Source organism: Colletotrichum gloeosporioides, assembly GCF_011800055.1.
Source record: "Colletotrichum gloeosporioides strain Lc1 chromosome Unknown consensus_7, whole genome shotgun sequence".
Lineage (NCBI taxonomy): Eukaryota > Fungi > Ascomycota > Sordariomycetes > Glomerellales > Glomerellaceae > Colletotrichum > Colletotrichum gloeosporioides.
In genome coordinates this window covers 969,142-984,757 of record NW_025544652.1, presented here as the reverse complement: position 1 = coordinate 984,757, position 15,616 = coordinate 969,142, and the positions used below count along the sequence as shown (strand labels likewise).

The following is a 15,616-nucleotide window of genomic DNA, read 5'->3' as shown; positions in this document are numbered from 1 at the left end:
ACCGTCTCAAATACACGTAAAGATCCATCTGAAAAAGAACGATTGGAACATGTGGTTGATGCAAGCGCTTTTCTGATGGCAAGCTGAGAACGAATTTACACCCGGAAGCCTTGGATATACATCTAAGTCAAGGTCGTAACCATTTATGGTAAGAATGTATCAACAAGGCGAAATCAGCTAGTCTCGCCGACAGGGAAACATTAGAGGTTCTTCCTGACGCCCTGAGCCTTGAACGCAGCGCAGATTTCGCCAAAGGCGACGTAGATGGCATAAAATGGGATGAAGACCCAGAGCATGTTAAAGAAGACCAGGTACACCCAGAGATACATGAAATTGCTGGTGTCGAGGTTGATATTTCCGGTGAGCCACTCGGGGCAGAAGGTCATGAAGCCTGCGAGGTTGTGTTAGCGGTATCCCGATGACGTCTACTGTTGGGGCGATCTCACCTCCATACAACTCTGCGGTCGCGATGATGATCATCCAGATGTTGACCTTGGGGTCACGCTTGGCAATGCAGTAGCAAATCCAGCAGGCCAACGGGCCAGCGCCGAAGACAGTCAGCAGCTCGAGAGAAATCACACCCTGTACCACGTCCACATCAGCAATGACCTCTTCTGCTCCTCGTTATGGGTAGACGCACCAAGTCCGCACCAGCCCATCTCTTGTCAGCCCTGGCGTAGACCATCCAAAGCTGCGCAAAGGGGTTATCACCGCCTGCCTGGGCGCCATAGATGCGGTCCGAGTATCCGAGATAGTTGGCCGGGGTCGGGTGGTAGCCAGAGAGATCGGCGTCGGGGATGTCGGCGAGGGGAATGTAGGAGAAGAAGCAATGGTAGAGGAAGCTACCCTCGAGGAAGAAGTGGATCAAGGCATCGAAAGCGTGCCAGATGAAGAGGACGCGATAGCTCGTTGAGGTGGCGGGATGGAGGACGCGGCGGGAGAGGGCGATAGCGACGGAGAGGAGGACGACGGTCGCGCCTAGGGAGACGAGGGTCGTCTGGTCAAACAGATCGGGCGGAAGGCTGGATGCGGTGTTGGACATGCTGGACAGTTCTGTTACGGACGCAATTGAGACGTTTGAAGAGGTTTAGAATGTCGAGGTGGCATGCGGAGATTTGTTTGCTAATCTAGCGATCTGGTGTGACCACGGAAGGCGTGGAATTTCGCAACATTCAGCTCAATGATCCGTGCGCGGGAGTGAGCTCCCGGTGTGGAGAAAGCTTCAAGCTCTCGAACCCTTGGTTGGCGGGGGATGCAGGCACCAGCAGGGATCAACGATATAAGCTTCTATCATCACAATGATATCAGCTTAGTATCGTGCATTGGAACGTGAGATGTTAAAGCTCAATGTGCTCGAAAACTCTTGTCACTAAATGTCGTCTTGATCACAAAAGATATCAAAAACCAGATGTTTAGCAATGTAGTGGCATTAGGACTATGCTAGGTATAAAGAAAACCCATTCCCAGGTGTCATTGCCTCATCGCTTGCGATTCCTGTTCATTTCCCAAACGCCATATCCTTTGATATCCTCCCGCAGTATTTAGGGGTATCATCGACGGAGGAGCGATTTAGTGCTTGGCGGACTCCTTGTGGACGTCGGCCTTGGCCTCGTGGGATGACTCATCGAGCTTGTCACCGACGGCATCCTTGGCGGCGGAGGCACTATGAGATGCAATGTTAGTATTTGACAGATGGCTGAAGAGATCGAGAAGTGAAACTTACCGGCTGGTGAGGGAAGCATCGTTGTCCTTGGCGACCTGCTTGTTGGTCTCCTTGGAGGCGGTGGCACCGGCCTGCTGAACAGACTCGGAGACGTAGTTGGCGGCGTTCTTGATGGTGTCCATTTTGATGGTTGGGTTTGGTTTGGGTTGGTTTGGTTTGAAAGTGTTGTGAAGTTGTTGATTGAGTTGATTGATTGTTGTGTGATGAGGAGAGAAGAAAGGTGGGAGAGGTGGTGGGATGGAGAGGTTTATATAACAAGTTGGAGGGCCGGTTTGACACCTCGAGGGAAGGAAGCCACCACGCTTCCTGCCGTATCGTGGCCCATTCTTGCCTTCGTGCAGTCAGAAAGGAGGAAGGTACGGTACTTGCCCCGCCAGCCTCAGCTTCCAGGTTGCCTGAGTTCAGACAGACTGAAGTCAGAAGGGAAGGTACATCACGACTACCTCGAGCAAGGTGTTGGATTGCCATGCCTTCAGGTACCTGTCAAGAGTCGGGATGCCCCTCTGCCCCTCCCCCTCTTCATTCCTTCCGTTTGCTCGTGCCAACTCGTGCATGTCTATCCCGGCGCGTGTGTTGCCTCCCGGGCTTGCCCAAGTGTGGCTTTAGCGCAGTTTCACACCATCTGGGCAAGGACGCTCAGGGTCTATCATGTGAACTGAAGAAATGGCGTCATAGACTACGAGTTTGCCTCGTTACAGGGTGCTCACATTTTTGGCGGTTTGCAGTCGGATTCCGATTGCGTGGGAAACCGCCCCGGGAGCCAACGGGAAGTGCCATGTCAACTTAGAACGCCCGAAAATGGCCCCATGCGGAGCTTCTATTCGTTTGGGTGCAAGTCGCACCAGCCACGGTATGGAGCTCCTGAAGCTACCTGCATCTGGAGCTCTGTAGCCCCTCCTGCCTGTGTTTGGTCTCTGTCTGGTGGAAGCTGTGTATGCCGCCAAGATGACGTCACGAGCACCTCTGCAGACAGGCACGGACAATACGCGGTGCTAGGAAGGCGCTAACGTCATAGTGTCCCCGCGTCGACTGAGGCTGGGCGGCGGGGTTCTCTTCTTACCTCTGGTACGGATACTCCATACCAATAATCCACCGGGCAGTCGCGTTTGCGGTGGACATGCCACATGAAGAGATCACTGTCGCGTAATGATGTCCGGCAAAATACGTCAGCCTGTCGATTACCCCCAAATGCTCAGCCAACCAGCCCGTGCACAACACACAGGGGTGACATGGGTCTCGTCAGGAGGATGGCATTTTTGCAAATCTCGATCTTGTCGTTGGTTCCCCACCCTTTTCTGGGACACCACTTTCCATGGATGGAGCACCTCCACATTCTGATAGGAGCCTCTCACAAAGCTTCCAGCCACAGTGAATTGCACAATGGAGGCAAAGCTAAGCAGACACACACGCTCACTCAGAAAGCAGCTGAAGCATCCCCTCAACTGATGGGCACGGGCCAGGTGTCGACTGGGGTACCTTGAGCCGGAAGTCCTCTGATTGGGCCTGCCATCGGAGAGCTCCTGCCTGATGACGCACTGGCAGGTAGCTTCACGCTTTGGGGAGGAGGAAGGACCGTTCTGGACCGCACAAAGCGTACGCAGAGGAAATCAGACCCATCCCTTCGCCTCCAGCCTGCCTGCCTCTAACCTCAATATGCTCCGACCTGCTGCTTCCTGCCCGTCCATCGAGTCCGCGTCCCCGTCCGCCCTCTGGATGCGGCAAGACGCGGGTTTCAATTGTTCAAAGGCGCAGCCCGGCAAATTCCCGCCCCGTCAGATGATTGTTTCCCGATTCGCCCATCGACACAACAACGCCTGTATGTCATCGAGATCTACGCCTGGCTTCACGATGACTGGATACCCAGCAACATTCAGCGAACACCTGTGATGATTCGCTCAAGTCCACGGACGTTCTGCTCCGGCTCACGGCGGCTGAACCTCCCCATATGTTTATGGGTATTCTTCCGTTGCGTCTCATGTGATGCCCAGAGGCCCAGCTTTGCCCCCAGATGGACGAATACGACGCGAGGAGACGGACGATGCGTTTCCAAACACAGCAAGTCCTCTTCATATCTGACGGAGATGCTGCTTGGCTGCGTACAGCAAACACCTTGGTGCGATTGTCTCAAGTCGACACCACGTTTGACAAAACGCCTTCATCATAGCATGCGGAACTTTCGCCGGGCCCCGCATGCCCACAGTCCACTTTCGACTTCATTCAGGCCTTTCGCCGACACAGTAGTCTCGTGCCCCTCGCGACGTTTGCCTCCTCCAAGATATCGCTCGTACCGCCTTCATCTAACCGACTCTCAGGACTGAAAACATCCCACGCAAAATACGTCACCAACACGACACACAGAAAACCCGTCGACGCCTCTCATCCTCTCGCAGTCGATCTCCCTCGGACCCTGGAAGGGATCTGGATGCAAGCTGCCCCTCACCTGCCCCTCACATAGCATTCCTTTTTGCGAGACACTATGCATATCCCGCATTCCGCATGGACATTCCACACATTAAGGTCCTGTCAATCAGCGGGTCCGGTGTTAGTTCGGTGCGGGAAACTCAGCCTCGGTGTCTCGTCTGACCCCGCCGCTAGAGCTATACCGTCAAGCTTTTGTTGAGCTCCCAAGTGCCTGAGCTTGAGCTTGGGAGCTCTGATGATACCGTTGTTTACAATGCCAGTCACTCAGCCTCCGACATGGCTACTCAACCCGAATAAACCGGTCAGCCCATGTTGTCAGGCTGGTCCCGAACATGAGATTACGGCTGCGTTCCGAGGCTTCGAACAGTCTCTTGAGTACGCCCGCGCCGCGTGCCTCATTGTCAATGCAGGCCTCGGCCCTCCCGAGGCCTCGTGGGCACACGACACTATGCAGTAGATCGACTGATCCGTGCAAAAAAAAAAAAAAAAGAATACGACGGTATCAATAGCTCAGGAGATTTGCGGAACGACGCCTTGATCGTGGGACGCTAAGGCTTGCCTGGCGCGCCCCGCCTGCCAGCTTGCTCCGTGCAGCGATTCCTACCGCCCCTGATGATCGATGCTACGGTTGGGCATCGACCGCATCGGCGGGTAAACCCACGACCGCTGCGGCATCCGGACCTCGTCGGCGTCGAATGGTAACAGTAAGCCACAGTTGGCCGAGTGGCCCGATCTCATCTCACCGCCTCGGCGGCCTTTCAAGCAATTGAGGGGTAGGCATGGCTTCGGCAGCAATATTCCTTTTTCTGAGCAAGTTACACGAAGATCGTTTGAGACACCATCAGCACCAAGAGCTAAAGTGAGGCTCCAAATGAGGGGCAAAAGAGGCCCCCTGCAGCTGTGGTCTTAGCAGCACGAAGCCATCATTGGCTCCGTAAGGTGTTAAGCTTGACAATACACCTTGGCAGACAGCCTCGATCTCAAAACTACAGCACGATCTTGACTAATAGTGTGAATGGAGATTTACATTCAGGATTCCCGTCTACTACCATTGGAATCAGGACTACTGGAAACATGCGCATCGCAAGAATGCGACCTTGGAGAAACCGCATGCAGGAATACGGCGTTGTAAATCACATATCATGTAGACGGAGCTTCGTCGGCGGGGTCAACAGACGGGTGATCTCCGCATGCACGTCTCTGAATGCTTGCAAGACATGCAAGTCTTCTGCGTGCATGGCAGCATTTGCCGTGAAGGGTTTCCAGGGCCACTCGTCGCTCTTACACTTGTCCCAGCCCGATAGGGTGCCGTCGGCGGCCACAACGGGATGCGGCGGTACGACGCCCTTTTGCAGGTAATCGCGTATCTTTGTCACGGCGCAGACAGAAACCGAGGCCAAAGTGCAATGGCCCTCGGTTTGGAGCTCAAAGACCCCGGCGTTGACAAAATTTTGAGACATGTCGACTGCAGAGCCCAAGGGGGTTACCGGGTCGTGGGTGTTGCCCACGAAGACGATGGGAAACGAGGTGTTCACGGGGTCCGGATTATGGAAGTTCGCGTCCCAGTCTGGGCTTGGGAACCTGGCCTCAATGTCCCAGCCTTCGCAGGACATCATGATGGACATGAGCTGCCACATGGTCAGTATCATGGACCTGTGAGGAAGAGAAGAGTAGACCTACGACGTCGGCGAAGGATGTGTACTCTGAGGTCCTCTTGAACACGCCTTCCAATGTATCGTTTCGCTGGGCGGAAACCAGCACGATCAGCTCCTCAAACACCTGATTTCATCATGGCCTTACTAGTACTCACCTTCACCCGCTGGTCACTGCAACTAATGGCAGCTTGGGCCTCGCTCACGTCAAGGGCAGGCGGCATCTGGAACTCTGGACTGCACATGGGTATCAAGTCTCCGGCGTTGACGTAGTTGGAGAGGTCGGCCTCGGTGTATACACGATTGAGTAGGTCGGCAATGAGGGGAAAGAGCATCATCGGTGCATACAGGGCCTGGAAGATGATCTTCTTAATGTCGGACTCCATGAGAATGACAGGAATGGTAGTGTACGAAGGGATGATGGTGACTGGATCGGCGCGCAGCCTTGCCATGACCTGGTCGTATCGTGTCTTGATATCGTCCGGCGTGTCGCCCTTGCGGAAGAAGTCACACCTCTCTCCGGCAAGATGGCAGTAGTGGAAGAACTTGTCCACAATGGCGTCCGAGTCTCTCATGGTCGAAACCCACCATGTCTACCATTGCTCAGTATTTATCACAGCCAGACATACGAACTGGACTTACAGGCTCGTCGTAAACGCGGGTGTCCACAACACCGTCGAGGATGAGTCGCCCTACAGAATCGGCTGCATAGCAAAGCCGTCAGTCAGGGTTGGTCAAACGTCACAGTAAACATGCGGGGGTGCATACGGTACATGGCAGCAAAGGTCTGCCCGATGAAGGTGCCGTAGCTGAAGCCCCAGTACACAAGCTTCCGCTTCGTAGGAGGCGGCGCAGCCTCACTCGGCGACCGCAACCTAGCCCCATGAGATACAGTCTCGAAGCCATTCTCGTCAAGCCAGTCGTCATGGGCTTCCACGATGCTCTTGATATCAGCCGCCACGTTTGGCGTGCCCATGTACCTGAAAGCGCTGTCCTCGCCGTCCTTCCTCGAACACAGCTTCGACACTGCCCTGGCGCGGTGGGCGAGGGCGTCCAAGGCTTCGTTGGTTCCGTTCGGCAAACCTACGTCGTGGGCGGAGAGCATCCAAGTCATCCTGCGCATCTGGGCGAACCTTTTGGCCATCGCCGAGGTGGTGTCACCCTCAATGAAGCAGTCCCCTCGAGGAACGGTCGCGCCGATGCCCCTAGGGTCAAAACCAAGAAGGTCAATGTCGCCGCCGGCAATGGCTTGGATGGTGGGGCCGCGGGGCGGGTACACGAACGCCGTGCCGACACCGCCGGGCCCGCCCGGATTCAGAACAAGCGGGGACTCGGAGAAGCGACCGGTGTCGATGCCGTGGCCGGGCGCTGGGAGGAGAACCATTGCCACGTGGACCTTGGGGTTGTCCGAGGACTGATTCAAGGGCCGCTGATAGTCCACCGGCACAGTCAGACGGGCGCACAGGTATCTGTCGCCTGTCATGCCCGGCAGGATGCAGCGCACCCAGTGCAACTTCTCACTCGTTGGGACGTCATCCCAGTCAGTGTAGACGGGGAAGGGTTGCGGGCTGGAGTGGAGGACGGCATTGCGATCAAAGAAAACCTCGTGTAGCTTCCATGAACAGATGACGAAGAGGAGGATGCCGAAGAGGAGAGGCCTCCTCCATTGCTGCAGTGGCGATGGATGAGCTGGTTGAAGTGGGATGTTTGAGTCAGCGAAACTTTTCGCCGACATGTCCGTGATGTAATACGGAGGTGGCGACGATCTGTTGGAGCAAGAGTCAAGACTCGAGGACGCTTGGCGCGACACAAGAGTGACAAAGAGAATTGCCGACGAGCGATGAGTCTGTCGTCGATGTTGAGCGATGAGGTGATGTTAGAGACACGAAGACGGATGCCTGATCATCCCACCCAGACTTCTGGAGGTAAAGAGGCGGCTCTTGCTGCACCAACGCGGCACGACTAATTGGCGCTGGCCAATGAGAACTGTGATCTGGCGGTTCTTGGCGGCTGATGCGATTCTTGGAGTGTGCCTCGACGAGTAATTGAGATGCATAGAGTAGCGAGACCAGACGTATCTGCATCTGTTCTCTTGTCTGAATTTGCTCACGCGATATGTGCGGCAGCTTCGGTGTGCATTGGTGATGTGCCTCAAATGCAAATGCAGGTATAGGGGGTGTTTTGTGGTCATCGGAAGACGGGCTGAAGTCCGGATGCCAGGGGACGGACGTTTGGGGCGACTGTTGCGGCGCCAAGACTACCTAGTGTCTAGACTGATGGTTTGTTGGAATATTCCATCGGCGTTATTGCAGCGCTAGCGGTCGCAGACTTGCATATTTGCATGCGGGCAGATGACAGCTCTGTTGGCTGGAAACACACGATCAAGACGAGTCAGGACGCGATTATTGAGGGGGGCGGCAAAAGGTCCAGGACTCCCAGCCCGCGATGCCCTCACTGTCAGTCTCGACTCCCTTCGGACACCGGCTGGATTGCAGGGCGCGTCTGAGGAATAGCCTTGGCGTGTGCGATAAGCGATGAGCAAGTGCCAGGGAGTAGTCCCGCGATGTTTCCATGTTTTGGGTGCGTTTGGGGACGGAGCCCACAGCGCCTGGCTCCTGATCACCACCACTTCAGCCCAACCACCTCCAGTCTCCAGCCTGTTTAGTCCAGCTGGCCATGTCCATTTTTGCCCAGGAAATAGAAACAAAAATAAGGGACAGCGGTGGTGGTTAACAAACGGCGGATGTATCCATCTTGGTCAAACTCTGTGGTGCAGGACAGTCCCTGGGCCGATGATGCCTGGTGATCCTTAGTAAGTCGGCAGGAAGCCTCCTTTTTTTAGAAGCTGCTTTCAGAATTCCGCAACTGCGTCCGAATAACTGGGCTGCCGAGGCACAAGACTCGAGGCAAACCCGAGGGAGATACCGAGAGATTGCATGAATGGAAGGAGGCGCCGAAGAGAGAGCAGAGACCCGTTCGTCGAACGGTTCAACGTGTTGGCGCTGGAGGTTCGTGAACGTCTCAGATCACCCGCGAGAGTTATTTTGGGAACTGAGCGAGAATATGCGACGAAAAGTCGAAGAGAATACGCGGCCTGGTGTTGTTGCTGGTCTCAACTTTGGCACTTGTGCTCTAGACATGAAAGTCAGAGCAACAGTGACCGATCAGCCACCAACATGACATGCTCCTGCCATTGTAACCTTGAAGTAGTATTCTGATGCCGCTGTGCCGGCTTGGCTTGGCCTGAACAGCGCCGCAAAGAGTCGCTTTTTGGTGCGTTGCGTTGACGGGGCGAGAGATGTGGGCTTGTGGGCTTGGATGACAGAAGCTTGAGTGAGCAATGATTGTGCGCGTCCGTCTGAAGGGGCGAGGCCTTGCGCAATCGCTGCGGATGGGGCGTGAGCAATATCGGCAAACGAGCAGAATTGCAACCCTTGGAGACGACCACCACTCTGGTTCAGTGGTTCTCGTCCGTGTGACAGTCCAACGGGCCTGGGGTCCAAGACAAAACGGCGAGGAGTTCGTTCTCGGCCGCCCACCATTGTCGGGTGTACCGCGTTGGGTTATGGATGGTGTTAGGTGGGCGGTAAGTGGCACAGGGAACTGGTACTGTAGCCCCCGTCACAGCGTCTTCGATCGTCTCTAGCGAGACCCATTCCCTTTCTTCCATCCCCGGCCGGCAGTTCTAAACGGCAACATTTGTCGACGGCGGTTGTTGCAGGTGAGGTTGTGCGTGCATGGGGCCTCCAACATGACCGTCAGGGGTTTGATAGTGACTGCAACTCTGGGCCAAGCCGCGTCGAGCCAAGAATTGAAAAGCAAGGTGTTAAAAGTAAGCTTGTGGTTGATCAAGTCTCGAAACAAATAATCCGACGAAGTTTTGGACGTTGTTATTTTGGCCCCGGAACTGAGTGGTTGAATGACAAGAGGTTAACGCAGCCAAGAGCGCCGATGGATGGTCTTGGTAAAATCTTGTTCAGCAGGTTAAAGTGGCCGGGGCGGTCAGGGCCCAATAGGCGAGGGAAACAGCTTCCCCAGACGGAGGGATTGCAACGCAAGGCAGGCAGGCGACTGGGGCCGGCCGCTGGGGAAATCGCCTGCAATTGCCTGCTGCTGCCACCTCCTAGGAATTCCATTATCTGTGCAGCGACACTACGGGCTGATTGATTGGCAGCCCAGCCCAATTGACAACGGGTTCCAAGACTCACCAGTGTCACCAAGCACACGACTAAGCTTCACCAAGACTCTCCAAGACCGTCCATCCCGCCGTCTGTTCCGGACGAAGCTTTTCCTACGACGCCGCGGCAAGCCCACTTGCACACCACTAAACCACATGGCGCACATCAGCAACATGACAGTCGCTCACAGACGGCGCACCAGATATGTCGTCAACCACTTTACCTTTCGGCTCGCCAACCTAATCCAGGCCAACTCTAGCCGCGTCGAATCAAGTCATGGAAAGCACGAAATGCCGCAAATCGAGATGGTGTCGCGGGAGGGACCTACGTGATTGCCCAACTTCCAAGTTGCGTTAGCCGACAGGTCAAACAAGTCAGGCACAGAAGCAGGTACCGACAGAGTTGCAGCGGGAAGACATCACCGACTGCGGAAGGTTGCAACTCAATTCGCTGGTTCCTGATCCTGCACTACACCGCAGGTGTCCAATGCCAAGAGCCTCAGAACAAGCATGGAATAGCTAAAGTGGTTTAGAGCCTTCCGCTGCAGCCCCGACACGATGCTCCCTTGACGCTACAGTATACACACCTGCCTCACTCACCCTTCTTGCCCCTGGATGCGAGCTTCTTGTGGCTGCAAATTTTTTTCCCTCCTGAATCTTGGATCACAAGAGTGTCCAAACGCATCAAAGGCCACTCCTGGCCACGGCATCTGCAGTCGACACACCCCGATTCGACTATCCTCCCATTGAGTTCGACAGACTTCAGGCTGGTCCCTGGCATCTCCAAGAATCATGGCCAGAAAATTAAACCAGACGTGTCAGGCACGTGCATCGTGCAGTTCGCCTCCCGCCAGGCAGATCATGTCCTGCAGCATCTAATGCATTGAGGGACTCTACGAACACGTATCACGGGGACAAAAGCCAATTCGAGCCTTCAGGCCCGTGGGACGGGACCGCAAAACAGACTTATTGCTGTTTAGCATCACCGAGGGGCTGGAGCCTGGCTGCGGCTGCTCTGGTCTGAAGTGGACGGCTGGTGCTGCTAAAATTGGCTACTGGATGAGGCCCCGAGCAGCAGTCAGCGGAATGCTACGCAGTACAACGGCGACTATCACGCAGTTCCGAGGTCTCAGACACCGGCGGAAGTGTGGGAGGTTGTCGCACCAAAAAGAATCTGCACCCGCACCGCACCACAGCTTTTTACTCAGCAGAGGCTAGCTTCTGCGGGCCTCTACACAGACTACCGTCGAACTCGTCCGGCCTCTCTGCATTACCATCCCAGCCCTTTTCGGCCCAAGGCAGTGTTACACACAACAGGATTGGATGTTGGACCCTTACCTACCCTACATCGACCGTCCCACGGGGTTCTCGAGTCTCCTCCTGACACTTGACAATTGGCAAACCATCGGGGCACGGCTTTCATGCGTTTGCCCACCCGTTGTCCAGTAGCCGCCTTTCCAGCTACCGCGACCCAGAATTCGGGAAACATTCGAGAGGGACGCCATCCCGGCACCGGGCGAAAGCGTGTAAGCCACGACTCGCCGCCGCCTAGAGAAACGATTCATTCGGTTGAGCCCGCTGCCGCTGCGTTGTTTACTGGCCTTGCCGTTGCCGTTGCCCGTGTGTATGCACTTACTTTCAGCCGCCTCACCTTTGCTTGAATCGATCTCTTCCCGCGGCCCTAGGAATTGAACCTCCGGCTATGGGTGATTGCCCTTGGCGGGCTTGGTGCTCCATTCGCCGCAGCATCCGACGACATCAATACCGGGGCCAGATCTCTTGTATTGCTTGGCTCTTGGCTTGAATGCCTTCGTTGCACCCCTCGCCAGAAGACGACACCGGCCACACGGCGTCCCGCCAAGTGCCAAGAGGCGAATCCGCCCCCTTGGCGCCCAGTATATGCAAGTCCACGACGCTCATGAGCCTTTTTCTCTTGCCTTTCCCTCCCAAATCCCCCGCCTGTCCGCCACTTCGTCCCATCATAGCAACAGGACAAGGGGAATTAAGAAAGAATGGACAATATCGACGCTGTGCACGTCCCATCTTTCCATCGCAGAACCTCTTGGCATAGTCTCAAGAGCGACTGACCCACACTGGAAGTACCGCGTCCCTTGACCATCAAATCCACCTCCAGAGTGTCGAGTCGGATCTTCACTGCGCGTCCTACGGGGGCCTGCCCCTGTCCCTGGTCCCGACCACATCAGAGCGTGGATCTCTGGGCCAAAATTGGCATCCTACCTAACATCTCTCGGCCATCGCATAGAGACGCGGCGACGATGCCAAGACCCTCTAGTCAGGTCTCTCCCTCAAGCATGGTCTCGAATCGCCCTCACATCTGACCCTCTTCTACAGGCACAGTCCAGATGGATATCCCGACCTCAGATGCCCAATTGGCCCGCAGCATGCCTCTGGTGTCACCTGCGTTTCATGCCTCGACTGCTTCGCTTGCTGCTTGGGCCTCACAACGAGCATCTCGACAGTCCCGCTGCTCCAACGACAAGTCCTCCATCCCTTGGCACTGCTCGGAGCTTTCCAGCTGGGCAATCCCACCAAGCCGACGACGACGACAACCCCTGCGCCTCCGTACCGACTCGATCAACGAAAGTCGTACCCCGGAAAGTAGCCCCGTCTGCTAATGTCTGAGGGCCCACGACCGACTTGAGGCTTTCGACGGTACTCTATCTCTTGGCATCTTGGCAGTAGTGTCTCAAGCATGTGGCCGGTCTGCACGTCTCAACCCGTCAAGCTTGGCTCGTGGGGAAATATATGAAGTCTAAATCTCTTGCCTCTCTTACACGATTTCTTCTACTTCTTCTTCAGCTGCGCTCGACTGGTATCCTCTCACTTCTCGGTTCTCTTCTTTCCTTTTCAAGGTCCCAAAGCTTTATTCTCTTCTCTTCCGCTGGTCGTGTCTCTTTTTTTATACGCCTATTACTTAGTTTCAACCAACCAACCCCCCCCTTTCCCACGGACGATCATCACTCCTTCCCCAGAGCCGCTCAATCCGAATCACACTCAAGAGATACCGATTACCCGATCTATCGACAAAATGGTTAACCGTTACGTCTTCGCTGTTGCCGGCCTTGCCGCCCAGCTGAACGCTTTGCCCTTGAACATCAACTTGGGCGCTTATTCTCCTGCCTTGGTGGTGGGTGATGGTGAAATTTCATTCGGCGGTAGAAACGATGTCTCCCAGTTGATGAACGTGCTGGAGGGCGCGGCAGTTAATGCTGCTCAAGGTGTTGCGAACGCTCCCGCCGCCGCTCCCGCTGCTCCCGCCACCAACGCTCCCGCACAGCAGCAACCCAAGCCCGCAGCCCCCGCTGCTCCTGCTGCTGCTTCTGTTGGTGGTGCGACCCCCGTTACTGCTACTTCAGAGAGCAACAGCATCGACGAGGTTAGTACTACTCACTAGAGTTTTTGGTTGTGGTGTCTGTGTGTGCTCTGTGTGTGCGGGATACACACAGACGTCTGTACCTCATCGGACCATTATCAGCTAACATATGTGCCCAATCACAGGCTCAGGCCATCGCCGCTCTTCAGGGCATGGGCAAGGAGATCGCTCCCCGTGTCTCGCTCACCAAGGCCCGCGCCCCGGCCCAGCAGAAGCGAGACCTCGCCGGCTTCGACCGCGCCCTCAAGTTCGCCGAGGCCGCCCTTGTGAAGGGACCCAAGATCCAGCTCGGCACCGGCGAGGGTGGCTCTGGTGTTGGTATGATCGTCGACAACAACCAGCAGGCCGCCGCTCGTCCCGGTAAGGGTGGAGCTGAGGGCGGTGCCGCTGCTGGCGGTGCTGCTGGCGGAGCTGCCGGTGGTGCCGCCGGTGAGGCTGCCGCTCCCGCTGCTGCCCCTGTCATTGTTGCCCAGCAGAAGGTCAAGGCTCGCGCTGAGGAACCCCAGCAGCCCCCCCGTCGCCGCGCCAAGGTCACCACTATGTACGTCCGCTCCGGCGTTCCCGCTGGTAAGTTCGATTTCAACTACGAGATAGCAAGAGACTGGGAACTAATGATATTTGCAGGCGTCGAAATGACCCCTGAGAAGCTTGTAGCTCGTGACCCCATGCCCGCCGGTACCCCCGTTGCCCGCCAGGTTATGTCCGCCAACAACGAGATTGTCAAGCGCGCCGAGGAGGAGCTGTCCAAGCGTGGCTCAGGCGGCGCCATCGACACCGTCAACTTGAACGTCAGCGGCGAGGGTGTCACCATGACTTTCGTCGAGAGCGAGACTGAGGATGAGCAGCAGTAAAAGTACTCTGTGTGGATTCATACCCCCTGGGAAAAAAAAACGTGTGGACGAAAGACAACAAAAAATTGAAAAAAGAGAGTCTACCACACACATACGATGCCTCTCTTCAACCAACGATTCCCTCCCCGGCCTCAGCCCTAATCCCTCATGTGTCGAGACCTCCCTCGCTGAGTGACGGGTCAATCTTTTTCTTTTCTTGTTTTAACTGTCATGATATCAATTGTCCTTTGGGAACCGGGTGGTGGACTGTGTATGGGCTGTATGGGTGGTTGAAATTATTAGACAAATTCCCTAAGCATGCGGCGTATATCAAAACATTTTACCCTTTTTTGAATTTTATTGTCCCTGCATGGAGTTGAGAGTGCACGAAAGTTTGCGAAGCAAAATACCTCCCACTTGTTCGCCCGCCACAGTAAGAGCCTAGCCAGTCACAGCAATCAATATAACAACTTATCACTTGCGATATTATTTGCGATATCTGTCAACATTGCAAGCGACTCAAGATTGATCATTTATTCATGCATTGCATTCACGATGTACAGGAGCCATGACTAGGCGGTTTCGTCCAAAGCGACAATTTAACCGGTTCGCACATCCGCGTGGTTGTTTCCCAATGTTGCATGAAAATGGGCTCCGGGCCGTGGATTAAACCCTCTACAAAGAAATCGAGACTAACAGGAAAATACAGACGAGAAAGGAACAAGTGGAATCGTTAGACCAAAACACAGAAAAACCCTCAAAAACCAAAAAAATTGCGATGGGCGTATGATGATCGGTTCCGAGTAGTCGTGTAGCCCAAGATGCATGATCGAGACGGCTATTTTTTGTACAACCAAAACATCGGACCGTCCTCTGCCTTTTCCCCTTCGGACGTCGCAGCATCGTCACATACCCCTAGAGCCTCAATCCTGTTTGGCTTGTCACGGGCAGCCAGGGTGCAGGGGGCAGGGGGGGTTGAGGGTTGGGGAGGGGGGATGACCCCCGCGCTGGCTCAGGGGTGTCGAGGCTGTCGGCCAATGGGAGAAATGGTGCGTTTCTACCTGCATGGTTGGAGACTGCACTGGGGAGATCCTGGTTCTTCGGGAGTGTGGGAGGGAGGGGAGCAAGACAGAGCGTGTACAACCACCGAGCGGAAGCGGGAAATGGATGCGTCTTTGGAGTCTCTCTTTCGCTGCTGGCGGGTTGTCCTTGTTTGCGGTAGGGCTCCTCTCGTTGTGGGTGTTTTAGCCTGTCGGGTTCCCATCTGGCTGTCTTCTTGCGTCGTGGACATCTGCTGTTGTATCTGGGCCGTTGAATCAGGTGGGTGGTCAGCCCTGCTTTGACGGCGGTGGTTCCCAAGAGAAGAGAAGGACAGCAGGGGGAGCCCTTTTTCGAGTCCGCGGGTTGCGCAAATGCTGA

At 55.4% G+C, this 15,616-nt stretch overlaps 4 protein-coding genes across 4 annotated transcripts; 1 reads left to right on the top strand and 3 right to left on the bottom strand.

Moving 5' to 3' along the window:
• Positions 1-200: 200 nt before the first annotated feature.
• GCG54_00001681 (Emopamil-binding protein-like) lies at positions 201-1,042 on the bottom strand (the record flags this gene model as incomplete). The annotated part of the gene is made up of 3 exons (XM_045401790.1): positions 201-391; positions 447-582; positions 641-1,042. 3 exons carry the CDS (start codon positions 1,040-1,042, stop codon positions 201-203), a joined length of 729 nt encoding a protein of 242 aa, XP_045270519.1.
• A 527-nt stretch (positions 1,043-1,569) lies between these two features.
• On the bottom strand, positions 1,570-1,845 carry GCG54_00001680 (uncharacterized protein; the record flags this gene model as incomplete). Its single annotated transcript, XM_045401789.1, has 2 exons — positions 1,570-1,663; positions 1,724-1,845. The coding sequence occupies 2 exons, from the start codon at positions 1,843-1,845 to the stop codon at positions 1,570-1,572; spliced, it is 216 nt and encodes a 71-aa protein (XP_045270518.1).
• Positions 1,846-5,277: 3,432 nt separating this feature from the next.
• GCG54_00001679 (uncharacterized protein) lies at positions 5,278-7,531 on the bottom strand (the record flags this gene model as incomplete). The annotated part of the gene is made up of 5 exons (XM_045401788.1): positions 5,278-5,772; positions 5,825-5,923; positions 5,955-6,389; positions 6,439-6,488; positions 6,565-7,531. The coding sequence occupies 5 exons, from the start codon at positions 7,529-7,531 to the stop codon at positions 5,278-5,280; spliced, it is 2,046 nt and encodes a 681-aa protein (XP_045270517.1).
• A 5,491-nt stretch (positions 7,532-13,022) lies between these two features.
• Positions 13,023-14,218, top strand: GCG54_00001678 (uncharacterized protein; the record flags this gene model as incomplete). The annotated part of the gene is made up of 3 exons (XM_045401787.1): positions 13,023-13,370; positions 13,493-13,934; positions 13,992-14,218. 3 exons carry the CDS (start codon positions 13,023-13,025, stop codon positions 14,216-14,218), a joined length of 1,017 nt encoding a protein of 338 aa, XP_045270516.1.
• Between the last annotated feature and the right edge of the window lie 1,398 nt (positions 14,219-15,616).